General features: G+C 47.5%; 2 protein-coding genes across 3 annotated transcripts; both read left to right on the forward strand.

The window, feature by feature from the left end:
* The first annotated feature begins 3,309 nt into the window (after positions 1-3,309).
* On the forward strand, positions 3,310-12,015 carry PRKRIP1 (PRKR interacting protein 1). The gene is made up of 6 exons (XM_074845026.1): positions 3,310-3,444; positions 4,543-4,621; positions 6,087-6,187; positions 6,950-7,035; positions 8,858-8,925; positions 11,270-12,015. Exons 1-6 carry the CDS (start codon positions 3,325-3,327, stop codon positions 11,386-11,388), a joined length of 573 nt encoding a protein of 190 aa, XP_074701127.1. The 5' UTR covers positions 3,310-3,324; the 3' UTR covers positions 11,389-12,015.
* Positions 12,016-12,156: 141 nt separating this feature from the next.
* Positions 12,157-27,749, forward strand: ORAI2 (ORAI calcium release-activated calcium modulator 2). 2 transcript variants are annotated; one of them, XM_074845025.1, is made up of 6 exons: positions 12,157-13,901; positions 14,151-14,299; positions 16,901-16,946; positions 19,159-19,399; positions 24,869-25,405; positions 26,886-27,749. In XM_074845025.1, exons 4-6 carry the CDS (start codon positions 19,172-19,174, stop codon positions 26,988-26,990), a joined length of 870 nt encoding a protein of 289 aa, XP_074701126.1. In that variant the 5' UTR covers positions 12,157-13,901; positions 14,151-14,299; positions 16,901-16,946; positions 19,159-19,171; the 3' UTR covers positions 26,991-27,749. The 2 variants fall into 2 exon arrangements, with proteins under 2 accessions (XP_074701126.1, XP_074701125.1); XM_074845024.1 differs by lacking the exons at positions 12,157-13,901; positions 14,151-14,299 and adding an exon at positions 14,894-15,001.
* Positions 27,750-27,830: the final 81 nt, after the last annotated feature.

Raw genomic sequence — 27,830 nt, forward strand, 5'->3', positions numbered from 1 at the left:
CCCAGTCTGTTATTTTCTTTGTCTGGTTTGTCACTGGTGCAAGTCAGAATGCCTCCACCCCTGAAGCAGTGCAAAGAATAGTGAGTTAGCAGCCCTGGGGCGTGAAGATGGACCTCCCTCGCCAAAGGCCTGTGCTACCATCTCCTAGCAGCCGAGTTCTCTGTAGCATGTCGTTCCCCCCTCCCATGCCGTCGTCTCTCCTGGGAAGCAGTGCCTCACGCTCTGCCATCGTATGTCTTCCTAGTGTGCTCTCTTCTGCTGCGGATCCCCCGGGAAAACTGGTACGTTGTCCCAGACTGCGCTGTCACAGCTAAGCAGCGTGACAGACACGGCTTCCAGACGCAGCTAACACATGGCTTTTGGGGGGGTGGAGGGAGCTGCTCAGCTCTGTAATCAGGCCACAGTTGTGTCATGATCCATTCACAACAACGTTCCCTCCCCAAAAGTCTCCAGAGCCTGTTCACCGGTCCAAGAGCTCTTCCACCAGGAGCTGGGCAGCTGGGGAGGCGACAGCCCCTCTGTACGGGCTCCTCCTTCACTGCCCACAAGGCAGGCTGTGCCTGTGGGACAGCTGCTCCTCCTGCCTCACCATAAGCTGTTCACACCTCAGCTTATTAGCAAATTGACTAATTACAGCATTAGTTTTGCTGGAAAACATGCTTTCCATTCTTTTCACAGGGTTCCTGGGAGGGCAGGGGTGGGATGCAACAGCCTTGTGCATCAAACACCGAGATCTAGTAGTGAGCCAAGAGGAAGCAGCCTCAGCGTGTGAGCTGGGCTGGATTTCCCTGCCAGTGATACCTCTGCCCAGGGACGGGGCAGCACTGGTCTGCGGGGATGCTGGCGCAGAGCTGCAGCCTGGCAGATACTATGAAGAGGGCAAAAACGTGAAGGGATTTCAGCAGCACAGCCTCCCACGTTCCACATGGGTGTTTGAGGTGTCCGCAGCTGCTCCTGCCTGCCACGCAGGGTCTTTCTCAGCACAGGCTTACAGTGCTTCCAGAAGCATCCCTTTGGTAGGAAACCTCAGGGTGCCTTTGCTCTAAAACACAAATGAGCTTCTTTGATACGGATCAGGGAGCTAAATTTTGTTGTTTGGTTTGCACTGAACTATGAAAACACTTCCCTGTTCTAATGCGAATCCCCTGTTCCCAGTAAGCCCAGTTCTGCCCAGATCCCAGCCCAGCAATCTGATTTCATGGGCTTTGTATTTTTTAATGGCATGATGTAATGCTTCCTCTTTTTGTACGACCCGAGTAAGAGTCTTGTCCCCTCTCTCCAGATAAATATATTTTAAAAGTAATAAGTGCATAATACATCAAGAGTCTATACCAATTCCCTAGACATGTAGTTTGAGAGCGAGATGCTCCCAGGTCTCTTTCCCTGTGCTGTTTGCGTGGGCTCCATTGGATGACAGGCAACTGCCTGTTGTTTCCCAGGGCTGTGAGTTGTCACTGGCACAAGCCACGCTTCGGGCAAGAGAATCGAGCTGCCCAGCTGCTCCCCACAGCCCTCGGGCTGTCACAATGTCTGCGGCACGGCTGCCATTCTGCCTTCCTCCCGTGGGGACTGGCATGAGAGGGCTGAGGCCTGACAGCTCATCACTCACACCCCCGCTTTTGGAAGCTGTGCTTTAGAGAGGTGGCCATGACAGCAAGGAGGAAGAAACAGGGTAACACCTTACAGGCTAGGGAGCTAAACTGGCCTGTGTTGTGCTCAAGACTCAGCAGAGCAGAGGGGAGAGGAAACTCAATCTGTTTGCAGCAACTTTGCTTCTAAAACCCGTTCTGCAGTGACTGAGAGAGCTGAGGAGGACCCAAGGCTGGGAGAGCCGTGGGCACAGGCGCTTGTGAGCTGGCAGACAGCATGGGGAAAGCTGTTTGCATTGCTCCAGCCAGGGCTGCGACTGCAAGGATGCCTTCCAGGGCCAGCGCGGCCAGCTGGGAACTCAGCCAACACTAAATTCACACCATTCTTTTACAAATCAGGTTGGTAAGACAAACACGAAGCATAAACTAGTGTGATTTCCATAGCAACCTCAGTAGAGGTTGAAAAGTCTTTTGTAAACATAGGGCTGAACCTGAGGATCAGCTCTGATTTTCTTCATGGAAGGGGGAAGAGCATGGGGGCTTAATAAATTCAGGTCATACAAATGACCCATAAATCTCAGAAGGAGCCATTCCCAACCTCTCTGTTCCCCTTTCTGTCTGTTCCCCTTTCTGTCACCCACTCCACATGCACAGCACGAAGCTGTCTGAAACCCAGAGCCCAATTTCACCGCTCCAGCTTATCTCTATAAACTGCACAAAGGCTTATGTCCCTCTTCCATTGCAGCTGACCTTTACTAGCTAATTCTCTGACGCACGCACAGCCCGAGCACATGCCATGCCATTTCTGTAGGGCCACAGCAGCTTGACGAGAAATTTGGCTTGCAGAGGAAGCCTGTACTGCAGCCAGCTCCGGCTCCTCTTCCCCACTCACGGCTTTCTCCGTCCCTGTCAGACAAGCGTGGATCTGGGCGTACAAGCCCTCAGCTCGTCCAGGCACTGTTCCTGCAAAGACTAGGAGTGAACACGAATGCAGACAGTGCAGCATTCCCCCCCTGCTACCTGCCTGCCTCTCCAGCACCCGACAAGGCCGCGCCGCGGGGAATCGCACTGCCGTTCATCACTGTCAGCGGACAAAGCCTGCGGGCAGCGCTGGTTAATTACCAAAGTGACACGAACAGATGGTGCAGGCAGCCTGCCGGGGAGGCACTAGGAAGTCCTATATCGCTTACACCGTCACGGGGAAGGGATTTGGCAGGGCTGAGGGTGCCAGTGCGAAATGCACTGAACTTTCACCCTCTTCGGGGCTCTGCTAAGCCCAGAGCCCGGCCAGAGTGTGGCAGACGCCGGAGCTGCCTTGCTAACGGGACCCGTGGGGGACAGCCTACACTCGCTGCAGCCGGGAGAACGTGCCTGGGGGACGGGGGGCATCAGAGCTCCAGCAAACGCAGCTCTGGGGGGCAACGGGCCCTCGACTGCAGCTGGGACCTGGGCGCCGCGACGCAAGGGCCGACCTCCGCCCCCAGCAAGGCCGCGCCAGGGCCCACAGCCGCCGGGGCACACCGCCGCGGCACGCTTTCGCCTAGCAGCCCGCGGCCATGCCCCAGGGGCCCCGCGGGCCCCTCAGGCGCCCGCTCCCCCGCGGGAGTCCCTTAAGGACCGCGTATCCCCCGCGGGCCGGGCCCCGCCGCCATGACAGGCCGCGGCAGCCCCGCAGGCCGGGCGCGTCGCGCGGCGTGACGTCAGCGGCGGGGCGGGGCGCGGTGGCGGCTGGAGCATGGCGGCGCCCTCGGCCCCGCGGCCGCCCCGGCCCCGCAAGGAGCCGCAGCCGCTCGTCATCCCGCGGAGCGCCGCCGAGGAGCAGCGCCTCCGCCTCGAGCGGCTCATGAGGAACCCGGTGAGGGCACCCGCCGGGCCTCTGCCCCTGCCCGGGGCCGTGAGGGGAGAGGGAGACCGATACCCCCACCCCTCCGGCGTCCGTGAGGGGAGAGGGGCCGACCCCCGCCTTCCTCCTGCCCGGTTCCGTGAGGGGAGAGGGGCCGATATCCCCCTTCCTCCTCCCCGGGTCCTTGAGGGGAGACGGACTGAGACCCCCATCCCACCCCGGGGGTCTGTGAGGGGAGAGGGACCGATCCTCCTCCGTGGTTCTGTAAGGAGAGTCGGACTGACCCCTCCCTCCCTTTCTCCTCGCCGCCTCCGTGAGGGAAAAGGGACCGACACCACCTTCCCCCTCCTTGGGTCTGTGAGGGGAGAGGCCGACCCCCCCACACACACACACCGGGTGGCCGTGAGGGGAGAGAGACCTAGCTTTCCTGGGGTGCTGTGAGGGGAGAGACCCTTCTCTGGGGACCCAGGGGGAGGGCTGACCCCTCCGCGCTCTGCCGCTGGGCTTTTCTCTGCCTGCTGCTTTTAATAGTGGGGGGGAGCACGACCCTGGTTCCTCTAACTGGGTGTTTTGGTCCTTGTGCTGAGGAGGTGTTTGCCGGGTGGAGACTCTCACCATCCCTCTGTGCGTGCTGGAGGAGACTGAGACGTCCCCACCCTGTGTTTCTCCTCTGACCTTGCACCGTGTGTTCTCCCTTCCCTGCTCTTCCCTGTCCTTTGTAGATCTGGCATGGAAGGTGCACAGATGCCTTTCATCGCTTCCCAGACTACTGGTAGTGGGAGTATACTCAGTTTCTGCGAGTGCTTGGAGGTGCTGACTTGCTTCCTTCTAGTTTCCATACTGAAAAGAAGCACAGACACTCCTAATCCTCCTGGGGTTTGTTGACCTGCAGGCCTGAATGTGAGGGAAGGAGAGGATACCTTCTGATTCTCGTTTTCTGCCTGCTCCTGATCCCTATGCATGAAGAAATGACTACAGCTGTGCTCCTTCTGAGATCTGTCAGCTGATGGAAGAGGCTGTTGTCAGACATATACCACCTTTCAACAATGTGTTAAAATTGCAGACTTTGCTCCTAGAAGATACTGATGACTGGTTGGTTTGTTCTTGCAGGAAAAGACTGTACCAATTCCTGAAAAACTGAATGAATGGGCACCACGACCTCCCCCGGAGTTCGTTAGAGATGTGATGGGTAAAGATACTATTCTTCAGATAACTCTAGGGTCAGCTACATTAAACTTAGGAAAGTGTTTAACAGAAAAGGCCAGAGATGGTTTTCTGTTGTTGCTTATTTTGCTGGAGAAAAGAGGTATGAAATGTGCTTCGAGAGTTGCTTTTTCAAGTTTTATTTGGTTCTTGGGTTCCAGTTTTCTGCTTGTTGTTAGAATGCAAAGTGAACAATGCCTGTGTCACTCCAGCACGTGAACTGCGTGCAGTGAAATAAGCTGCTGCTCTGGTGATGATAAAGTAAATGATGATAAAGTAAATGATGATAAAGTAAGTCTGTCCTTTCCATGGATCTGAGAGTGCTCTGGAAACTTACAAAGTCCTTCTTTTGGCTGCTTTGAGTCTGACTCAGTGAGAAGCAGACTCAGTGAGAAGCAGACACTCACAGCAGATATGATCGTATGTGGTCAGGTAGGGAGCTGGCAGCTGTGCAAAGAACCTGACCCAAGTATTCTGCTTACACTTTACTTTTACCTACACGGATTAAATGTAGTAGTTGCGGTATAAATTTCATCTACATGTAGATGTTCTGTCTTTCTTTGGGACCTTCATCCTTATTAATGATCCTTTGTAGAGGCTGACTTGTTCTTATTTCAGAATAATTGATCTTGCACTAAGGCTTTTATATACTTCTGAATAAACTGTTCTGCTTATTGTAATTCCCTGAGGGCTTTTCCAAATAGCTTTGCTGTGTGCTTGAGTTGAACTGTCTTGTTTTTCTGGGAGCACCTGACACGCTGGGATTCTGTTGGTATCAAGAGCACCCTTATTGCAGTCCCAGCTGCCATGTTTTAATTACTGGGTGTCTTCTTTGAGGCATGTATTTGTGTGTGTTGCGTTGAGAAATGGCTCAGGAGACAGAGGAAAAGGATGGAGTGTGGTGCTGAAAGCTCCTGTGAGACTTCAACATGCGGACTGATGCCAAGAAGAGAGAGGTATAGGGATTTCATTTATAAAGAAACAGTCAAAAACTGTCAGTGGTATCTGTCTGGCATGGGAAAGTATAATATGATGGGGGTTTAATCACCCTTCTGTTGACCTTTATTTTTTGTATGAGATGCTGAAAATTAGTCAGAAGCAGCCTCAGTAGGGTGTTTTAGTTCACTGCTGCCTAGAAGAGAATGGGGTGTGCATTTGATCTCTAGTTCTTTTACTGCCTCGATGTCCAGCTCAGACTGGATTCTCTTTAGGGAGTAATTGACCGGCAGAGACTGCAGTGACCCGTAAGTGTGTGGTTTTGCAGCTCACTTTGGCTTTTGATTGTGAGTGATTTGAGCTTACATAAAACGGTGACACACCGTGTGTGTTGTTATCAGATTTTCATCTTACAGTGCCCTTTCATATGTCCTGTCCCTCAGCATCAAGCTGTAGTCATTTGTGAGCATCTAGTATACGTTATTTTCTAGTAGACTAACTCTTCTTTATTGTAGGTTCCAGTGCTGGAGCTGGGAGTGGGGAGTTTCATGTGTACCGGCATCTTCGTCGGCGAGAGTACCAGAGGCAAGATTTCATGGATGCCATGGCTGAGAAGGTCAGCAGGACTCTTTATAATCCTCCCCCTGACTATTTGGTGTTCATTGCAAATCTTTTTTTTTCTTTTAAAGTCATGTACAAATAATTCAGTTCCAAACCACCTCTTATCAGAGGAAAACTGTAGGAGTATGTGATATGTGGCGTCTTTGTCAGTATTGAAACGTTTGGTGCTTTGTGTCAGACATGCTCCATCTCTGTTCACTGGGGTCCTAGCACACTGTAAGACTGCACGTGAATGTGTGTGTTCTCAGGTTGGTTTGAAAATGCTTTAAAAACTAGAAATCCCAAATATCACTGTCTTGCACAGTCAGAATCAAAGCAAGTGCCTGTGCACAGAATCCGGATCTTTCTTTTAAGTCTTGGTTGAGTAGAATAGCACCTCTTTCAGAGAGCATTACTGTTTTACTCTCTCGACCAAGATGAGTCCTTTGATCCATATGTTAATGTTTGTGTCTCAAATTATTCTCTTGTTTTTACTGAAGCATTCTTTAGGACAGAAGCCCAACCTCCCTCATCTGCTTTGGTGAGGATTCCTCCCTCTGAAGGCTTCAATGTTTGGCTCAGGCTGCAGGTTAAAAATGATGTCTGTACAGAAGTCATCCCTAGGAATATAGCTTTTGTATAAAGAAGAAGCTAGACAAAATCTGGCAAAGCTCCCTTCTGTATTTTGCTAAAAGACTTCTCCCTAAAAGGACATGACTTTTAAAAGAAGTATTTTAATTTAGATTGTGACCAAAGTATGACATGTGATCAATTACAGCAAAGACTAGATGAGGAATTCCAGAAGAAACTGGAGAGGAATAAGATGATTGCAGAAGAACAAACAGCAAAACGCAGAAGGAAGCGGTAAGGGCAGATTGTTCCCAGGAGGCTTGACATGGAAACCCTCATGCTCTGTCCTCATCTGTAGCTGCATGCTTTGGATAAATGCTGTCATTGTGTGCCTACATCTATCAGCTGAGAAGTCTGGCTGTGGAAATTAATTTTGTTAATGTCATTGCTTGGTTTCTAAAGGTAGCTGTAAACTTGACAGGCTTTGCTGGCCTGGTTTATTTTCCATGCCTTCACTAGCAGGGTAACTTTTGACTGGCTGAGCAGCTTTTGCTCACACTGTGATGTTGACTGCAACATGTCTTACTGCATATTTGTTATAACAATGTCAGGAAAGGTTTGTATATACATCTGACTTAAATAAATATCTGAAACAGCTGACACAAAGCAGCTTAAGTGCAAAAATGGGTGCTGCTTAATGGGTATGTGTATGGATTTGGACTAGCAGAGCGTGGTACGCCGCGTGTACTCTGTCAGTGTGACGAGTCCAGTTCAGTCTGTGAATACTGAAAAGGCCACTGAAGCAAGCAGTATTGTTAAAATCAGTAGCTTCTTCTACCTACTTCACTGAAAGGTCTGGCAGGTCAAGTTTAGTAAGTTAGATGGAAAAATTAAAAAATATTACATCCATCCTTCTCTTAAGTTTTAGACAAAGTGAAACAGTTACAAGATTGATGCTTTCGACAAATAGTCTGAGCACTGTAATGCAGCAATACAAGAATTTAAATTCCACAGTCTGTGTCCACCATACCTTTCAGAAATAGCGGGCTATCATGGATAGGCTCTTTCAGAGGGTCTGATCCTTAGCAGCCTCTCTCTTGCTTCTTAGAGAACGAGGGTTTTACATCTTGTAGCTGAGAGTCGCTGCTGAAAGGCCTGTGCGAAGTGACTCACTGGCATATTAGCACAAAAGTGCACAACAAACCCTGTTGCCATCTGACTTTAATTTAGTGTGGTCCAACAGATGGCCAGCAAGTCAGATCTGGCCTGCTGCCTTTTCCCTGGCTGAGATGGAGCACAACTGTTCAAACAGCAAATGCTGCCTAAACACTCCCAACACCTCCTTGTCCCCCTTCTATAGTGTAATGGTGTAGGTACCAAGCAGCTTTGCCCTGTAGGAGCAACTCTGACTTCCCTCACCACCCCTTTTCTTCTGTCCTGACCTAACAGGTACAGTACTTGGCGCTCTGTTTCAAGAGAATTAATTTATGGTGTTGAGAGAGGAACAGGAATCCCAGGTTGCTCTGCCCCATGTCTGCCTGGTTACCTTTGCTAGGCAAACAGAACTGGGTCATATGAACTGAAATTCCCCCTTGCTCTTAATGTTACTCCTAGGGCCCAACATATTGATGAAGTACAGCCAAAGATTAAGCTCAAAGCATACTGCATTACTTTTTTTTTTTTTTCAATTAAAGTACATATTACTAGTGATTACTTAATTTTTTTTTCCAGTGTTCAGTTCCAGCAGTCTGGATATTGACACCATTTTCTCTTTTTGTTTATTAGGCTAGGTAGCTAAAATGTAGGTGCAGTTTAATTTTTATTCCTTCTGTGTTCTTGGAGGTTCTTGTGTATCATATAGTTTTGGTTGCAGTGACGTCATGGAAGACTTTTAAAAAAAAATTTCCATTAGACTAAAAACAACATAGAAAAGTTTGTGTTGATCATGTGTCTAGGTTTGCTCTTGCTGAATTTTCAGTTGAGGCCAAATTTAAATTGATCTTTTCTGAAGTCTGCTTTTCCAAGATGTCTGTAATACGTCCTTTATCAGTGTATGAATGTGCACAAGCTTTACAATGTTGGATTTGCAAAAGAGTCTTTTTTCTTTGCTTTATAGCCAGAAGTTAAAAGAGAAGAAACTGCAAGCTAAGAAAAATAAACTTGAACAAAAGAAGCAGGAAAAAGGTCAGTGAAATTTATTTTTCTTTTCTCAAGAATTAGTTCTGTTCCCTAATTGGAGCCACCACCCCAGCCATTCTCAATACATGGATAGGAAGATTGAGCCTAAAGCTTGTTATTTTAGCTGATGTTTCAAAAGTCCTCTTTGAAAGACATCTATGTTGAGATTTAATCTTACAAATAACTTGGCTGTTTGTGAATATTTTCCCTTTATTAGGGGAAATTTTGGAGAGCAAACATTGGAATCTTGAGTCTGTTGATTGTGGATGTTTTGCCCCAGCTATTCTGACAAACTGCAGATTTAGAATATCTTCTGCTAAAAAAGGCAGTATCGTTAAAGGCTGTTCTTTTTTTAAGTATATTTTGAATGCGTATGGGAAAACAGGTGGAAAAAAATGCACAGCTTGGACAGCAAGAAACTGAGTTACGATTTTGTGTGTAAGAATTTGAGCCACCTTGGTGCCATCTGTTCCACACAACTATTTTATTTAGCATTTTTCATAAACATGAAAAACCTGACTGCCTCTGTTCTCCTGCAGTCTTGAAAATTAATGTTCAGCAATGTCAGTGTAACTCCTCAAACTTTTGAATGTTCATTGCTTCCTTTCAGTGAGTATATTTTAGCTTACTCTTTCAAATAGTTGCCCTTTGTGGATTAGCACATTAACTCTGCAGTAATTCTTAGTCTTAAAGTTACAGCAATTTCTGATAATTCTGCTAGAACAGTGACTTATCTGACAGTTCTACTTTATTTCTGCTTTGCTTTTCACAATTGGATCTGTTTCAGCTGAACCATTGCCAGCCTCCCATATAAACATGGGAGGACAAATTAATTGTTTGGTTAATTTTACTTGTGACAGCAAATGAATGTAGCAGAGTGGATTTTTTTTTTGTGTTTTGGTTTGGTTCTGGTTTGTTTGTTTGTTTCAAAGCTACTTGTTCATGAATTGTGACCGGGAGGAGAATTTAAGTATGAGTCAACATTTTTGTTCACTTCGGGTGGAAAAGAAAGTACCTATCTCTTTAGGGAGTGGCTGGGGGAGAGGGGAGCTGGAGCAGGGACTGGCACTGTGGTATGGGACTGTCATGGACCAGTTGCTGGGCTGGAATGTTTTTGTTCAGCACAAGTAAGTCATCTTCTGGAAGTCAGAATTCAAACTCCCCTGTCTTTAGAACAGTTTTTAGCTCTTTACAGTTTGTGGTTCTCTATTTAAAATAATAATAATAATAATAAAATCAGTGGATATAGAAGCCCCTGATAGCCATCTTTAGTTACTGAGAATAGGCTTGGTTTTGTGTGCCGTGGTTTGAATCTGAGAGTTTTTCCAAATTAATTGAAGTCTGTTTGTTGGATGTGGCAGGCAAGCATTTATCTTCCTTTTTGAATGAATAAAGAAAAACTGAGTGCCATCTTTCACCTTTGTTGCAGTAAAACCGTGGAGAATAAAGGTTGGCGCTAAATAAGGTCAGCTGTTAAAGCTGCATTTTTGTACAGACCCCTAATAAAAACAGAAAGTACCGAACTTCACCACGCGGTGGCATCAGACCAGTAATCCTAAATCCTACGGGTTAACTGGTCAGAGCACGAGCTGAGTGTGGCTCGGCCTGAGAAACAGTAAAGGTACGAGAGCTGCTGGGAGTAGAATGGCTTTTAGATTCAGGTCCCGTTTTATGCTGTACCTAATTTTCAGTAGCCGTTATCTAATTCCTAGTAGGCGTTTTCTGGTCTTTTAGCAGGCTTCACAAGTTTTCTGTGATCCTCGTTAATCTTACATGTATCTTAATGTGTTCCTGGATTTACAGTATTGTATACCAAACGCTCTGTAAAAGTTTACAGCACCTTGTGGAATTTCTGAAAACTTGGATAGGTGTAGAAATACAGAGTCTTGCCCGTGGCTTCCCAGTGCCTGCATTCTTTAACAATACTCTGTGATACTTGAAGGTTCATGCCAACTGCAGAGGGGAGATCGGGAATGAGATAATTTATCACTTCAGCGTTTGACTGCCTCTGTTTGAAATAACCTTCCATAGGAGGTGGAGTTGTTTAATGATGGACTTGGCACAGTGGTAACGTTGGAGTTAAGGGAGTATTTCTCCAAGGGAGAATTTGATATTCTGAGCTCTACATTGCTCAGTAGAATTAGTATAACCTGATATGTTTCCTTAGTATCTGGGACTACTTTGTTGTGAGATATTTAACAAGGAAGACTCATGGGAGTATGTTATCCATCTGTACTAATTAGCGTGACCTAATACACGTTGCTTAGCACCTGAGACTATTTTGTTGTGAAATACTTAAGGGAGAGACGCATGGGAATATGTTCTCAGTTCATACTGTTTGTGTTTTTAGAACCTGATCAACCTCAAGAGCGAGTCAGCAGTGAGGATGATGAAGAGGATGATAGCAAGGAGGAGGAAGAGAAGGAAGATGATGCTGAAGAGCCGAGTTTTGTGATGGGAAGAGGATGAGGCCTTTCAGGGACAGCTGGAAACACTGTTCATTGCTTTATATTCAGGAGCATGAAAGTCTTTCATCTCAGCCAAGCAGAACCCATTGGCGTACGTTATATCTGCTTAACGGTGAATGACCTTCACGTCACAGGCCCAAGAGATAGTGATAGAGAAATGCCAAATAAGAGATTTTTTTCTTAATTGCTTGTATAACTGCTGTGCAGTCTGCTCTAAGTTTGCTCTAAAGAGTCAGCCATAAGTCTCTGTGACCCTAGAGTTCTTTCTAACATGGCCCAGAGTGTTTTTCTGTCTGAAAGCTAAAACATATCCATTACTATTTAAGGAAAATATTACTGTGAGGGCTACGTATTCTACTTATGTCGAAGCTGGTAGCAGTGGGATACATGAATCTTAAGGGAGGAGTTTAACCTAAAGTATAAAAGTAGTCTGTAGCCAGACTCTCCTGCACTGTGAGTGTTCTGAATTTGGGGTTTTGTATGGGGTCATCTCTAACCCAAAGAAATCAGTTTATGTTGCTAGACAAGTTCTATAGATTTTTAAGCAGGATCCCTTTTTTATTGCTAAAACTTTCCCTATTACTTTTCTTCCATGTTTTTTAAATGAATAAAGGGGATGTGTTGGCTTGTTCTGTCTTCTTTTTTTTTTGAAGAGGATTTCAGTAAAATAAAGAGGTGTTTGCAATGCTGCAGGAAGGGACAAAAAGACCAAGTGATGTGGCGCACATGAAAATATGGAAAAAGGTGTTAGCTGCATTTCATTTACTTTTTGCTTTTGGATTGGAACAATAGCTTTGCCAAAAGATTATATCTGTAAAGCCTCTAAATCCTGTGGCAGAAAGGCTTGGAATGGAATGGGTTTGCTTGTGTTCAGCTTCATGTGATGACACTTGCCTTTCTCTCTGCTTGAGCTCTCTGCTTTGACCTTCGGGTTCCCTAGTAGGAAGCATAACATCCGTATATATATTTACTATTGGTGCTTAAATGAAAAGCATATGCAGTGGTGGTTTTATTTGCAACGTAGGTTGTTGTCTTTTCTGTGTATCTTTAATTAGAAGTGCCTGCTATCTTTCAGACATGCTCATCCCAGGACCTTGGCATCCAGAATGTGGTGCTACTTCTTCTCAAGCCTTTGTCAATGCCAAATTATTTAAAGCAAAAACAATAAAAAGGGAGAATCTCTTTTTAGATTGAGCCTTTGTTGAACAGTGCTGCCAGAAATCCTGCATTTTGCCTGAGCTGGCTTTTTGTAATGGCTTCTCAGTGGTGTTACCGTGGTGGCGGGGAAGTGGATGTGATCAAGTGCAAGTGATGTTTGTGTTTAGTTCCCCTGTACATACCCAAAGACTTAAAGAGCTGGATAGCTTCTGAGCTGCAAGGTCCATATCCCCACCACCCCTGGGTTAGAGAGCTGCATGGAATTGTTTTCTGCTTAATCTCCGCAGAGGCAGGTGCTTCAGAGTAAGTTGTGACAGTGTTTCCTTCTCTAGCGCTTAAGCTGCAGAATGGATGTTCTGCAGTCGTTGGCGTTTTCCCTGTGGAGAGGGATGAGTTATGAGAATTGCTTCACTTGAATCCCCCTTAGGGCAGGTAAACCCTGTTGATACGTCCATGTCGTAGAATAAGCCATAAAAACGTTGTGATGTTTCTTAGCTTTCGTGGACAGAGAAGAACCGAGAGTCTCACAAATAAACAAAGACTGTTCTGCCTCTGAGCTTGTCAGGCTTTGGAGCTGAATAAATAAGGGCTGTTTTGCATTAAGTAGAGCAGGTGTTGCTGCATGAGGACACGCTTCTCAGTCGTGGGGAAGATGGACTTGAGTTTGTCTTGATGAACTAAACAAATTCAGGTTGTGTGGCCTCATCCTGCCTCCTTAAGACGCCATTGTTACCCGTGCTGAATTATTCATACTCTTCATTTTGTAGGAATGCTAAGTTTGTAGGTGAAATCCATAAAAAGCAAAGAGAATGTGTTGCTGAAGGTGGTATCTGCTTTACGGTCTTTCTTGCTGGGGTGGCTGAATGTAACAGTAGGAGCTGTATTTGGTAGGTGTTGCTATGAATTCTGAAAAATACTATGCCATGTTGTGGTGGTTTGTGTCAGTACTACGTCTTCCAGAATACAAAGGCACTTCAGAGTGAGCGTTTGAAGGGATGTTTCTTCATTAAGACAAAATGCAAGTACTCTGTGACCTCAAACGGGGAAAACGTCCATGGAGTAGAAAAAGGGAAGTGCTCCTATGTGTAGTAAATGAGGAGCAATTCTACAATTGCTTCCTATTCCAAATAGGGCACTGAAAAAGCAGTAATAATGTGAAGGCTTTAAACTGCCAAGGAGTTTGACCTGCTTATGTTAAATTCTTGCTCTGGATTCTTTTCTAGAGGAGTCCCTCTCCTTTCTCTGATGGAGACTAATCTTCAGGGGCTAAAGTTTGCTGCTGTTCCATTTCTACTTGCGTTCGTGGGAGCGTGGGACCCCGAGAGACAGCAGCCTTAGTGCTGTAACCCAGCAGAGGTATCCATAATCTCAGAGGTGACAAGCACGCTCAGGATAACAGATATATTTGTCTTTTTAATAAGTTTTTAGGAAGTGTTTGTCTTTTCCCTCCCCCAGGTAGAAGTGAATTCGGGAAGATGGGATTTACCCTGTGATAAAGCTGACCCCATTGTGCCGCCTTTCAGCATTTTATCTTTCAGGGAAGGAACTCCTTCCTTTTCCCCTTAAGTCTGTCCCTACCCTTGCTCTTTTGATGGGTTTATACAGGATTTCCTGCGAGTCCCTAGAGGAGGAATGCAGGGAGGTAGCAGCCTGGCTTCCTTGGCCCTCCTCCACGCAGGGAGCCTTGGCCGTGCTTCAGCCAGAGGATGTTGCAGCTCGGCGGAGGCAGAAGTCAGCACTGCCTTTTGACTTATGTAAGTGGCGACTTTTTGCTGTATAATTAATAATTGTAATAAAAGCACGTTTACATCCCATTGCACCAATACCTTCTCTGTGGAAAGACGCAATGTCCAGACCGAGTAACGTTTTTATCAGTGGGGAGGGTTTCACCCCGACCATGAATTTAGGGAGCCGCACACCGGGTTTTGTCTCCCACCGGTGCGTGCTGACGCAGGACTGCGGCCCCCGGGATGCCAGCCCGCCGCTGGAACGGCTCGGGGGCCCCGGAGGCGCTGCCGACAGCTGGGGATGACCCTCTGTAACCGCGAAGTACAGGCCCCCCTTTAGTAAACCCCCAAACCACCACCCCCTCTCTCAGGGGGGCAGGGGGGGGAGAGGAGGCCCCGGTTCCTGCCAGCGGACCCGCTCGGGGTTGGGGGGGGGGGGCCCAGCCGCGGCCCGCAGCCCCCGGTGCTCGGCGCTGCGCACCGGCCGCGGCCCCGCCCTGTCGCCAAGGGGCGGTGCGTGGCGTCTCCACGGGCCAATGAGGCGGCGGTCACGTGAGGAGGGCGGGTCAGCCGCCCGCCCCCCCATTTCCTGCGGGTCACGTGGCGGGTGCCCGGCGTTGCCTTGGCAGCGGCGGAGGCGGCTCCGGCTCTCGGCAGCCGGCGGCGGCGGCGGCGGGTGCTCCCGGGGTGCCGCGCCCGACCCGGCCCGGCCCCCGGCCAGCCAGCGCGGTGAGCCAGGGCCCGCCCCCGCGGCGCCGGGGGGCCTCATCCTGCCCGCGTGGGGGGCCCTACCCCGGGGGCTGGGGGGAAGGCGGTGGGGTGGGGTGTCTCATCCTGCCCGGGGTGGCGGGAGTCGTCCCCGCCGGGGTGTTTGGGGGGAGCCCATCCTGCATCGATGGGAGCATCTCCTGCCCGGGTACCCCAGGGGAAGGGGGTCTCGTCCTACCCGGGCGGAGGCATCCCGTGCGCGGGGTGCGGGGAGGAGGGGCGGGGTGGGGGAGTTGATCTTATCCTGCCTGGATGGAGCTTCCCCTGCCCGAGGGGGGAGGTGGGGGATGTGCGCCTCATCCGGCCTAGCTGGGTGGTGCTGGGGATGTGGGAAGGGTGCGCTGTGGGCAGAGAAGGGGGTCCCGGCGGACGCCCCGGCAGCGTTTTGGAGCTCCCTTGGGGTGCAGAGGGCGGGCCAGCTCTCGGGGTTGTATCCTGACAAAGGGATCCTCTCGCTGGGGGTGCTGTAGGGGAGACACCTCCAGTGCAAGGAAGCCCCTGACCCAGGGTGCTGTTGGAAGGGACATCCCAGCTGTGGGGGGGAGCGGGTCCCATCCTGCCCGAGGAGATGCGGGCGATCCTTGGGACGCTGGACAGGGATCCGGTGGTAGGAGGTCCCATCCTGCCTATGGAAGATCCCCTGTCCAGGGTGTCTTCGGAGGGGAGGGTCTTGACTGTGAGGGGGGTCTCGTCCTGGCCTGGGGGATCCCCTGTCTGAGGGTGCTGTTGGAGGGGAGCTCCTCAATGTGTGGGATCACATCCTGCCCACGGTGTGCTGAGGGTGGCTGGGAAGGAAGAGGAGAAATTCCCTGCTCAGGTGGTGCCCTGTGAGTAGGATCCCAGCCGTGGTGGTGGGGCGAGGGGGTCACATCCTGCTCGGGGAATGATCCCCACCCTGCTTGAGGTGTGCTGCTGTTAAGGGTGGTCACAGCTGTGGGGGGGGGTCACACCCTGCCTGGATGGTGTGACATCCCAGGGGTGCTGCCGGGGGGGGGGATCCAAGGCAGGAAACATGGGAATGGGTTCCCTGTAGCAAAGAGGGCCTGAGCTTGGGGAGCCCAGAGTAGCAGAAGAAGAGGGAGTAGCGGGGCCTGGGGTTAGGCTTAGCCACAGCGTGTAGGGTCTTGAACGATCCTATACAGGGGAGAAAGGCACTGGTACAAACACACTGATCAGTCTCGGGGCGTGGGGCAGAAACCTGGATCTGAGGCAGGGGCTGGCATCTCAGAGCCAGGCAGAGAAGGTGACAGTGCCGCTGAGACAGCGCTCTGCGGGCGATTGTTCAGAGCACGCCAGCAGCAGGAGGGGGATCCATGTATCTCAGCCCCGGCGGCGTCTGCTTCGTTCCCTGCTGTGGAGAAATCCCCGCACGTGCGCTCGCAACTGCACAGGGGCAGCTGGGATGTAAGGCACAGCGGAGGCTTTCCCCGCGACGCCTGCTGCTCCGAAGGACGGTGCTGGGCAGATTAACAAAATCGATATGAGGCAGCAATTGCAGAGAGCTTTCTGTCTTCAGCGGTGTGGAATGAAGCGGGGTCAAATGCATCAGTGGTGCAACGGAAGTGACTAAAGACACAGCTGGGATGGACTTGGCCAGAGCTGGCTGTTAGGCTGAGGAAGAGGTCTTCTGGGGAGGTCCCGATTCTCCATCCAAAACTCAACAGTCCTGTGCAGTAAAACCCTGTAGGATAGTTATCTCTGTAAGAGCAAGGGTCCTAAACCTTTAACACTGCGAGGCAGGAACATGAAATCTCGAGAATAACTCTCCCCTGGTGCAGATAACTGGCTGAAAAGCATTTCCAGAGTAAAACTGCTTAAGATACGGTGCCTGTAAAATGCTTCTTTGGTCTTGTGTTTCAGCCCTTGGAGCCCTCCATCCAGTCCCTCCATGTCCGTAGCCAGGAAGGTGAGTTTGCCATCCTGTTACCGCTTGGTTTGGGCTATGGCTGTGTTTATGGATTTTATTCTGAAGTTATTTACTTATTTTGGAACATCCCTTGAGCTGCTCCAGAGTGAAAATTCATCCTTGTGGTATTTTTAGCTTATTTTTCTAAGGAAAGAAGCAGATGTGATTGGGTACTCTTGCTCTCCCTCTGTAACCTCTGAATTCATTTGTCTTTTCAATGGAATTTTTCCCAGGGGTTGAAGTTTCCTACGTATTTTGTGAAAATAAATGGCAGGGTAGAGGCCATCAGTGTCTCAACTAAGGAAACTGAGGACAAAGCTAACAAGTTCACCCCACACTATACATTGCAGAATCCACACAGGATGTTGTCACAGGAAACAGCTTCATCATTTTGCTGCTCACATAATGTTTCTGTCTCTGATCCTCACAGGAGGCTTGGGGAAAGATCTATTTTTTTTTTTTCCCCCTCTGTTCTGTAAAATAGGTGATTCTTGCCTTTTCTGGAAACACAGAGCAAGCAGGGAGGTTTGTCTGTGTTATTCTGTTCCTGGTTTTATTGTTGTGTGCAAGTTCTTTTTTGCCTTTTTTTGTTTTTTTTAATAACTTGAAAACTCCTGAGCAGTTCAGGAGCCACCCTGGAGTCCTCCAGGGGCTGTAATAGTGGCCTTGTCAAAAACTGCCCAGAAGAAGTCATCTTGTGCTCTTGCTGCCATCCTTATTATGCCTGAGGGGGCTGGGAAGTCCACTGTGCTCTTGAGGAACAGACGGTCTCACGACCTGCAATGCTTTATTTGCTGCTGCAGTCTAATGTTTGTTATTGTGCCTGGAACAGCTTTGTTCCTTTTTAGTAATACCATTTGGAGTTGTGAGCAGCTGGTGTCCTTTTTATCTTTGCCACTTCCTCACATCTCACAGCAAACATGGGTTTATTAGCTGTCACCATGTGGCCTGCGTACGTGGAGAGCTGGGTGGAGCAGGGGGCATGCGGGCAGGGCTGGGGCTCCTCTCAAGTGAACAGCCTGTGACCTTGAGGTGTGGTGCTGGGACTAATTAGTACCGCACCGTGTGTGATTCTGGGCATGCATCTCCTCCTCCTAGGAGCTGGTAAGTATTTATAGCCAGAAAGGTCTCATGTGGTGCAGCTCTGGTGTTGCTACCTGCTACTGCCGTGGTGGTCAGTGGCAAAGTTCTGTGTGTGTGGATTGAACAGAAAATCATGGTTTCCATTCTTCTGAGTTAAACATCTAGTTACAGATGTTTCTCGGAGTTGAGAAATTTTTTCCTCAAAACACTTAGTGAATTCTGTGTCTGTGGATGGCACAGAGATCACCGGGCAGCAGCTTGCCTACGTTGCAGTGTAAACAGGGGATGGTTTGGACCTCGTGCTTGTCTCTGCTGGCAGCTGTGGCATTCACCACCTGAAACAGTCTTGCTGCTTTCTTACATCTTTCAGTGTAATCTCTTGAATCTCAAGATGCTGAAACTACCTGGAAGGCAGTTCTCTTTTCCCCTTGGAATTGTCTTTTCCTTGCTAAGAGCCACTGGTGGAAGTAAGGGAACAGGATTTTTGGTCAGCTGTGACCGATAAATTCAGGAAATTTAACTTCCAACTGTAGAAGCTTGGGAAGTTCATTTGTTAACCCTACAGAGCAGTCAGCTCTATAACTATTGGGGAAGTCTTGGGGAAGAACTGTCCCATCTCAACTGAGCTATGATGAGCAATGGTTTAACTGAAAAAAACTGGTTTCCAGAGAAAGAGCAAAAAGTGACTCCCTGAACATGAACATGCTAGCTCGCGTTACGTTGGTACTTTACAAAGATGCATTTGGAGCCAATCCATGATGCACTGTGAAATTAACTGTCAGCTTAAAACAAAATTATAAGATGGGGCCCTACTTACAAGGTGTCTTTATGTAAAACAAATTTTCTATTAGCAAGGAGGAATTAAGGGGGAAAGTTGAGATGCCAGCTTTGAAATGAAAAGCCAGATGCTGTGCAGCCTTCCTGAATTCCTGCTGGAGTAGTTCCTGGGTTACTTGTGTAATCTTTCCTAGTTCTCGTGATCATTTTTAGCAATTGTGGATAGTCCTTTCTCTGTTCTGTCAATCATTTTTCTACTGACTGAGGGCAACTTTGTTTAAACATATCTTTTCTAGTTGATGCTTGTCCTGTCTGCTATCTCCTTCTGAATGTGACTATTTTGTTCCCTCAGCATTTCTCTCATCATGAGTTCTGAATTAAATGTTCCAGTGGATCCTTCCACTCCTGCTTGCTGCTCTGAACCTGGCACAAAAGGCATGGATTATCGGGACTGGGTCCGGCGGAGCTATCTGGAATTGGTCACATCAAACCACCACTCTGTTCAGGCCCTTTCGTGGAGAAAATTGTACCTGAGCCGAGCCAAACTGAAAGCTTCCAGCAGAACCTCTGCTCTGCTCTCTGGATTTGCAATGGTATGTGTAGTTTGTAGCAATGCTTTCTGGATCATTAGGGTTTTGGTTCTCTAAAATCATCTATTAATCAAAGTTTTCCTCCTGTGAAGAAGCAGGACATACTGTTGTTTTCTGAAGAGGCAGGAGGCATCTGCCTGGGGGCTTCTGCTTGGCTGCTGCTGAGAAGTTTGGGGCTGTCTCTCTCAAAGCAGCACAGATACATGAGCTGCCTAACAGTCAACCCACACACTCCCAAGTCAGCCCTTTAAAAATACTAATCCCCTACCTGCACATGATCCTAAGTGCTCCACCGATGTTGCTAAACAATACAGGGCCTGGGCTCTCCTTTGGCCCTGAGGCCATTTATCCCTGGCTGCCTTTGCATGAGGTTTCACTTGGGCGTGGAGCTCCTCCAGGCCCCTGTGGTTACTGTCATCCTGAACACTATCTTAATTTCTGTATGTGTTTTTTCAGGTCATGGTGTTTAAAATAAGGTGGAGGTTGGGTCACAGCCTGCCAGAGTGGAGTTTGTGTAGCGTGATCAAGGAGATTGTTATATGCTGAGGTTTGAGAAGAGGCCCTGCAGGCTCAGACCTGGTGTCAGAGGCCTCTGTAGCCTGAAGGGAAACAAACCTGGTATATTTTTTGTCAGTGCTGTCTATTGGGAATAATCCCTGGTACTTGCTTTCCTCTGTGCAGCACTTGGGTGTTATCTGGAAGCTATTTGCATAGGTCAAAACATGTCAGGGAGCAAGCAAATAAACAAGATGGAGTCAGTCAGTGGTCCGGTGCTCAGACCTGTTGGAGCTGTGGTGTTAGGAAAACAGGGCCACACTGTGGCTGTGTGAGCCTCTTCATCTCCCCTCTGGTTCTTGCTGATTGGGAGTGAGAATTGAAACCTGTTTGGGGGAGGTTTTCTGCTCAGGAAATGGGTAGGGCTGGTTTTTCCTGAGGTCTGTCAGCTGAATGCAGAGAGACAGGGGGCAGTGCCTGGGTGAGTGGGACACGATGTGAAGATGTTGCATCCTGCAGCTCAGAAGCTGGGGGGAAGACAGACCTCGGGAACTTTCTGGATAGCTTTCCTTGTTTTATTTTAGCTTCTTCCGCTGCTTTTTCCTCCCCCAATCCCCCAGAATGTGAATCATCTGTAACATTACAACAGTCTGGGATGACAAAGTTGGTTACCCAAAGTGAAGTTGGAAAAACACAAGCAGGGAGTTAGGCAGGAGCAGGGGAGAGAGGGTGCTTGGTCGCTTTGCGAGTCCACTCACTGACTGTGTGCAAGCAAAACTTGTAAAATTTTTCCATGCAGCATATATTGGTTTGTAACCAAACTTGTGTGCTGAAATGGCAGAAGGTCCCTCCTTGTTTTGAGCAAGTTGAGTGCTCCCCTGCAGATCTCACTCACCCAGAAGCTTTCTTACTCTAAAAAGCCGCTCACGTGCGTGCCCTTTGTGCCTCTAGGTTACTTGAGTTCTGCGTTGGTCGTTTGTGACCGTTCATTAAATTAACAGTTTTGTATTGTTGTGAACTGATCTATCTAGGTAGCGTGGTTACACGGGCAGGTGCCCATGCTGGGGTGTGCAATCGCATCACTGGGACTTGGGGCGGGGAGGTGGGGTCTTGCAGCCCACCCACGCTGAGGGGCTGAACCAAGTAGCTGAAAACAAAGCATGCCTTCTCAACTCACACAACAGAAAGTTGCTGAAAGTCCTTGGCAAACACACAAAATTAACCGTTGGACTTCTCTTTAAACTGTTTAAAACACAAGTCAGATAAACACATAAGTAGTGTTAATTATAATCACCAGCTTAACATAAGTACACCTGAAATCAGTAATTCTCAGAAATAAAAATTTTTGCAATAAGGAATTCTCTTTACTAGCAAGATTTTTTCCAGCTGAGCATAACGGACCTTTCAGTGAAAGCTGAGGTATCTATTCCTATCGGGTTATTTCTCTGCTGGTAATTTGGCACACAAGTATTTAGTACACGGATGTTTACTCTCTAATAAGAGCATCTATTTGGCTATCGATGAAAGTAGAGAAGTTACTTAAATAGTTTCCCTGAAGCCCTGTGTGCATTTAACTATGTAAACAAATGTCATACAGGGCTTGGCTATTGCTTTATTTACTTCCCTGTCAGTGTGTTTGATTCAAGTCAGTTCCATATTGGCTGAAAATTATTATGAGCTGATAGATATTTAATCAACAGGTGGTGGCTTTGATCCAGCTCCTTCTGGACGGGCTGCAGAATAATGCAAACCTTCCTCATACTCGATGCTATCTCTGGTATTTCTGGCAGAGAGTTGAGCAGATCAGGAGGATGTGGGTCCTTTCCAGTGCCAGGTCTGTTTGGAGGTGGGCTGTAGGGCTACTGCATTGCCCCAGGGAGGCTGCAGATAAAGGAGTTTTTAGAGGGAGCTTAGGAAACCTCCTTAATAATTTTCCTGATGGAAATAAGAGCTATTACTGCTGATCAGTCTTCTCAATACTTGTCCAATTGCTACAGAATATGTATTTGATTAAAAAAAACCCAACAAAAACCAACCAACAAAAAAAACAACAACAAAAACCACCCCGAACAGATCTACTGGAGTGATTGTTTTTACAGGCTGCCAGACCATCTGTGTGAATGTAACCTGGTTTATGTTAAGCCATTTGTCATCCTTTTGCCTGATATTATCTATCTTGGTCTAAATTTCTCAAGATGAGCCTCACCTTTGTTGTGGACAATCTGAGCTATACTGGTCTGAAAAAAAACCATAATTGCATGTAATTTAATTGCAGTTTAATTGTAAAATGTTCTGAGTACTTGGTCCTTTAGCAAACCTGTGAGCGTGGAGTTCAACAGGGTGATTCTCAAGCTTAAAATTAAGCCTATGCTGGAGTATTCTGTGGCTTGGCAGAGTGCTCAGTGCCTTGCAAAGTCAAGCCCTTGACACCTTGGCTTCTGGGAAGAGGTTAAAATAAAGGGGGCTGTTATCACGTAACAGTATAATTGTATCAAACATGACATATTAATAGTTTTACAGACTAAGCAGCGTATTTAATGATTTTTAAATGGGTTATGTCAGCTTGTCCTCTTTCTCTTATCCCGGTCAGAGAATGACATGACAGTCTATGGGGTAAAGCACTAAGACTCACTCACCTTTCCAGTACTTGTTCAGGTTAAATGAACTGTTTTTCGGCCTTGCTGCCCTATGTGGATTGTTGATGTTTTTCCCTGAAATACCTCTTACTGAGCCATCAGTCAGTGTTAAAAATTCATCACATTGCACAGCTGAAGCTAGCCCTAGGGAATAGGTTAGTCTGGGAGGAAACATCCAATTAGCTCAGAAGTGCTGCTCATGCGAAGGATAACAAGTAGAAATTGATATGTTGACATCAGCCAGGCTTTCAGCTTTAATATAAAACTATAAATTGAACATGCAGGTACAATTCCTATTCAGCTTGCTGAATACTATGTCTCTGGGTATTACAGCACCCAATAATGGACAATATACCTGCAGCTTTTCCTGGCTGATAGAGTGTGACTGACAATCACAGCACTGTACAAATTTATTGTACAGAACAGTGCAGCAGAGAATAAGTCTGATCTCCTCCTCGAATCAATACAAGGGGAACTGCAGAGAGAACATATGCAAGGCAATGTGTAATGTGTTTTAATTAAATTGACCTTGCAATAGATGGTGAAGCCAATCCTGTGCTTATACAAGAACTACTATAAACTGCAAATGAGAAACTTCAAAAAACAAACAAAAAAGCAAACCCCCCACACGTTCATAATCAGAACAAAAGGCTGGGAGTGTCCAAGAACTGTCACAGTATTTTTGGTGTCTCTAACATCATAAATAGTTGATGTAGGTGTAAAGCCTGGACTTGTAGAGGTTGACCATTTGCCACCACAAACACACGTGTTCTGTCTTGGTTGCTATTAAATGTGTTCAGACTTGACTGGGATCCCCTCATTCAGGCTGCTGATGGTTTCAAAGTAGATGCAGGTAAGGCAGCAGTCATGCCAACGTAGGTACTTGCTTCCATCCCCTTTAATCCTTTTCAGGGCTACCAACAGGGAGAGCATAAGCAGACCCCTAATCTTCCAGTGCCTAAATAATATTATTAACAAGTTATGCCAGAGCGAATGGTGCAGATTATTATACAGAGCCTGAAATGGCTGCCCAGGAGTGGTCTCACGCGAAGTCTGGATAAGGTAATCATGAGTCTGTTCTGCAAAATCCATCTACCCCACCCCGAATCAAGCTGCTGGTTTGGACTTTGCCTTCTCATGATGCTCCTGAGGCACTGCCCTGAGGCAGGCATCCAAGCAGCGGCTTCTCCTTTCCTTAACGCATCCGGCAAGCTGTGCCACGCCGGAGCAGCAGGTCACCTGGATCACCAGAGGTTTGGTCTGCTGCCAGGCAAGTTAGTATCTGTGCAAATCATGAAGTGCAGCTGCAGCTCCAAGCAAGCCACTAGAGAGTTACAAGAAAGCAATGTTTGGTAGTCTTGTCCGCTGCTTTTGTGACTTCTCTTAGGAAAAAGGTTTCTGCAGTCCTTTCAGGGATGCAACCACACTACTATTTTACTTCACAAATAGATAAAATAATATTACAAATTCTTATGCTAAACCAGTTAACAGGCCTGTACTAGGACTCCAGTTCTGATGTCAGAAGAATCCCCTGCTCTCTTGTGCTTATTCTGCTTGTTAAGCTTTATTTGATTAAAGAAAAAATAGACGGCTTTAGAGACTTGCTATATGATAGTTGTTGTTTTGAGAAAACAGACTTCTGAGTTTTGAGCACACCCATAAGCCAGTAGCTGTCCACTTCTGCTGAGTATATCAGTAAGTTATTAGGTCTCAAGGGATAAATTTGAGGATATAAATAACTTGTATCTGGGCATATTTGTAATAAAAACGAACGTCCAATGTTCTGAGAATAGAAGGCAGCTATTTTAACTATGGACTAACTTAAACGGTAAAGTAGCTTGTGTGCTTCCCACGGGGGGTAGTGAAACCTTACTGGCCGCTGGCCAGAAGAGCTGCTGCTTTTGCTTTTCTTTGTGTGCCTGAAGTCAAAACTTCCTGCACTGCAGCTGCAAGTAGTAAGCGGAAGGAGAACGTGTGATGGGCGGGTGGGCTAGCAGGCTGTCAGCTGCCTCCGAGCTCCACTTGTCTAATGAGTTCCTTCTGCTCTGTGTTCGGTTTGATGCAGTTCGTATGGCTCACGGTTGCAAGGAGAGATACGTTATTTCAGAAAACTACAGCGCAGAAACGTGCGCATGAGCCTTCAGAAAGGCCAGGCTGCAGACTGCGTGTTACGTCTTCATGGGAAACAGCAGTGATCCATCTAGGCTGCCGTTCTGAAGAGCACTTGAGTGTGTACTTGACCTTAGGTGCTCTTCCTGAATAAAGATGCTTTTCTGGAGGAAAGCCTTGAAAAGACGAAAACTAGCAGCTGTTGACAAGCTTTTTGTTCCTTTCCCCCCAGGTTGCCATGGTGGAGGTGCAGCTGGAGGTACAGTACAAGTACCCCCAGATGCTGCTGATCGCTTTCAGCGCCTGCACGACAGTGCTCGTGGCAGTTCATCTCTTCGCCCTTCTCATCAGCACCTGCATTCTGCCTAACGTGGAAGCAGTGAGCAACATCCACAACCTGAACTCCATCAGTGAATCCCCGCATGAGCGCATGCACCCCTACATCGAGCTGGCGTGGGGCTTCTCCACCGTCTTGGGGATTCTCCTTTTCCTTGCGGAAGTCGTGCTTCTGTGCTGGATAAAATTTCTGCCTGTGGGCTCCATCCTGAAAAACGAGACCACCAACGCCGAGAAGCCCAGCAGCCACGCGGGTTGGCAGTCAGCGCTGGTCTCCACCATCATCATGGTCCCAGTGGGTCTGATTTTTGTCGTTTTCACCATTCACTTCTACCGCTCTTTGGTGCGGCACAAAACGGAGCGCCACAACCGAGAGATCGAAGAGCTTCACAAACTGAAAGTGCAGTTAGACGGGCATGACAGAGGCATGCAGGTAGTGTGACAGAGGCACAGGCTGCTTCCAGCAAATCCGCTCAGCTAAGGCTAAGAGCAAAATACCTGTTTTGCTAGTTGGTGAGACGCAGCAGTGATGGATTGTCTTGAGGCTTAAATAAATGCTAATTGCCTGCCATATATAGCTGTGGGTTCTAGTGCTGTTTCAGATGTTGGGGTCTCTGGCCTGTTCCTGGTCCTACACACTTGTGTACTCAAGTCGACACTGCCGTGGAGTTCAAGGTCTTTATCTACCTTAACATTAGTTCAGGTAGCCAAAAATCTGTATTTTTTTATGAATGCAATACACTGTTGCCAAAAGTAAAACTGCATCAGCAGTCCAAAAAGCCAGTGTGTGTGTGTGTGTGTGTAGGACCTGTCTTATGTGTCAGAACTCCCTGGCTGTCAGTGCAGCAGCAATTAACTGGCAGCTCATTTCTAGAGCTGCGCTGGTTAATGTGGGTATCTGCAGCTGACTTGAGGACATCCAGGAAAGCACAATAGAAACTGTGGGCGTTGATCACCTTTGTTCCAAAGCAAGTATTCCGTAAATACATAACCACAAAGAAATCAGCCTTAGCTTTTATGTTCTTTTCTTGCTATTCCTTACTCTTTTACAGCTGGGGAGGTAGAATTTTGAATTGCAGGCAGCTGGGAAGTTCTGTCATACTTTCTTCAGCACAGAATCACAGACTGGTTTGGGTTGGAAGGGACCTTAAAGATCATCTAGTTCCAGCCCCCCCCCCCGCCACAGGCAGGGACACCTTCCCCCAGACCAGGTTGCCCAAAGCCCCGTCCAACCTGGCCTTGAACCCTTCCAGGGAGGGGGCAGCCACAGCTTCTCTGGGCAACCTGTGCCAGGGCCTCACCACCCTCACAGGGAAGAATTTCTTTCTTAAACCTAATCTGAATCCACCCTCTTTCAATTTAAAACCATTTACCCTTCGTCCTATCCCTACACTCCCTGATAAAGAGTCCCTCCCCAGCTTTCATGTAGCCCCCTTTTAAGTACTGGAAGGCCACTATAAGGTCTCCTTGGAGATAGAATCATAGAATAGTTTGGGTTGGAAGGGAAAGCAATCTGTCACTTTAGCATCTAAAGCATCTGTCACTTTAGACTGAATGAATGCCAAGATCATGTGTTTTTTCCCAATAAGAGGCAAGAGTGCCCAGGGAAGGCTTACAGGTGTTTTAGTTTTAACAAGGACATTCTTAAAACAGAACAGTGACAGGGAATTTAATGAGACAAAACTTTGAAGGACTAGAAAAGCAAGTTTCAAGGAGGTAAGGCATGACAGCATATAGCATATTGTAGAAATCTGTTGCTATGTCGTCTTCATTTATGTATTGTTGCAATTTTTTTTGCCTGGTTTGATGGAGAGAACAAGCCCCAGTGCTGTGTATTTCATCAGTTGTTTGGGGGGTTTTGTCAGCTGTAGCATGTGTCTGTCAAAAACAAATGCTTCTTTCCTCCGCCAAAGCAGGCAACTCCTCTGGTGGAACCTGGAGCTGTATTGGTGAGCCTGACGGAGCTGGATCCGGCGGGAGAACAGTGTGCCATTAAAGAGCTATCATGTTTCATTTGAGCTGACTTTTTTTTTCAGCAGCTGAGAAAATGCCACTTGTATTGCTTAGCAAGGGAAGCCTGCAAATTCTATAGCATTCTTGTGGGTGAAAACTTCTGTAAAAATGATTTTATGATTTACAGTAACTTTGTGGAGGGAAATGTGTTGCAATCATGAGCTCTTTTAAGGACAAGTAAGGCTTTCTGCCACACAGGGCTGAAAGAAGCATAAGCACACTTTCTTGGCCCTGATCCTGTGCTGGTTTCCTGCTCTGCACTCAAACATTGCAGTTTCAGAGTCTCCTAGGCCTTATAGGTTTCTAAAATCATTAAGGATGTTTGTAATGTTCTGTTTAACCCTGGTCCCTTATTCCACTGGGATTTGAGAAATCTAATGGCAGCTTCTCAGAGTGGAGAGTACACGCAAATCCCAGTGCAGCAGGGTGAGACTATCCCTATGCTCCTCTCTGGCGAGGGCCTTGGGAACCCAACTCTAATCTCTCTTGTTTACATGCGAGTTGGAGCGTTGCTGAACAAGTTGCTTAGCACTGTGTCTGTGGCTTTCATCTGTTGTTCTTGCCACAGTTGGCATGTACCATATTGGCTGATGTGCAACAAAGAAAATCGTCTTTGTGTGCTAAATGACTGGTCTGTACTTATGTGCGATGCAAAAGATGAGTGTCCTCTGCAAAGTGGGTGGTCATGAAATTCATATGATCTCCCTAGGAGTCTGCCCTCTCTCCCTCCTCTTTTTACCATAATAAAGGTTTATACAACAAAATCAGAGTTGAGGTTTTCTGCCAAGTATTATGCATGTAAGCTCTTCTACCAACAAAATTTCTATTGTGAGGCCAGATCAGAT

Source organism: Strix aluco, chromosome 19, assembly GCF_031877795.1.
Source record: "Strix aluco isolate bStrAlu1 chromosome 19, bStrAlu1.hap1, whole genome shotgun sequence".
NCBI lineage: Eukaryota > Metazoa > Chordata > Aves > Strigiformes > Strigidae > Strix > Strix aluco.

What these genes read in the sequence shown, in the direction of transcription:
- PRKRIP1 (XM_074845026.1), top strand. Translation starts at nt 3,325, where the DNA reads ATGGCGGCGCCCTCGGCCCCGCGGCCGCCCCGGCCCCGCAAGGAGCCG. An exon ending in TGGATGCCATGGCTGAGAAG is followed by an intron (nt 6,188 to 6,949) that starts GTCAGCAGGACT and finishes GATCAATTACAG; the next exon opens with CAAAGACTAGATGAGGAATT. An exon ending in GCAAAACGCAGAAGGAAGCG is followed by an intron (nt 7,036 to 8,857) that starts GTAAGGGCAGAT and finishes TTTGCTTTATAG; the next exon opens with CCAGAAGTTAAAAGAGAAGA.
- ORAI2 (XM_074845025.1), top strand. Translation starts at nt 19,172, where the DNA reads ATGAGTTCTGAATTAAATGTTCCAGTGGATCCTTCCACTCCTGCTTGC. An exon ending in TGCTCTCTGGATTTGCAATG is followed by an intron (nt 19,400 to 24,868) that starts GTATGTGTAGTT and finishes CTTTCCCCCCAG; the next exon opens with GTTGCCATGGTGGAGGTGCA. An exon ending in GGCATGACAGAGGCATGCAG is followed by an intron (nt 25,406 to 26,885) that starts GTAGTGTGACAG and finishes CCTCCGCCAAAG; the next exon opens with CAGGCAACTCCTCTGGTGGA.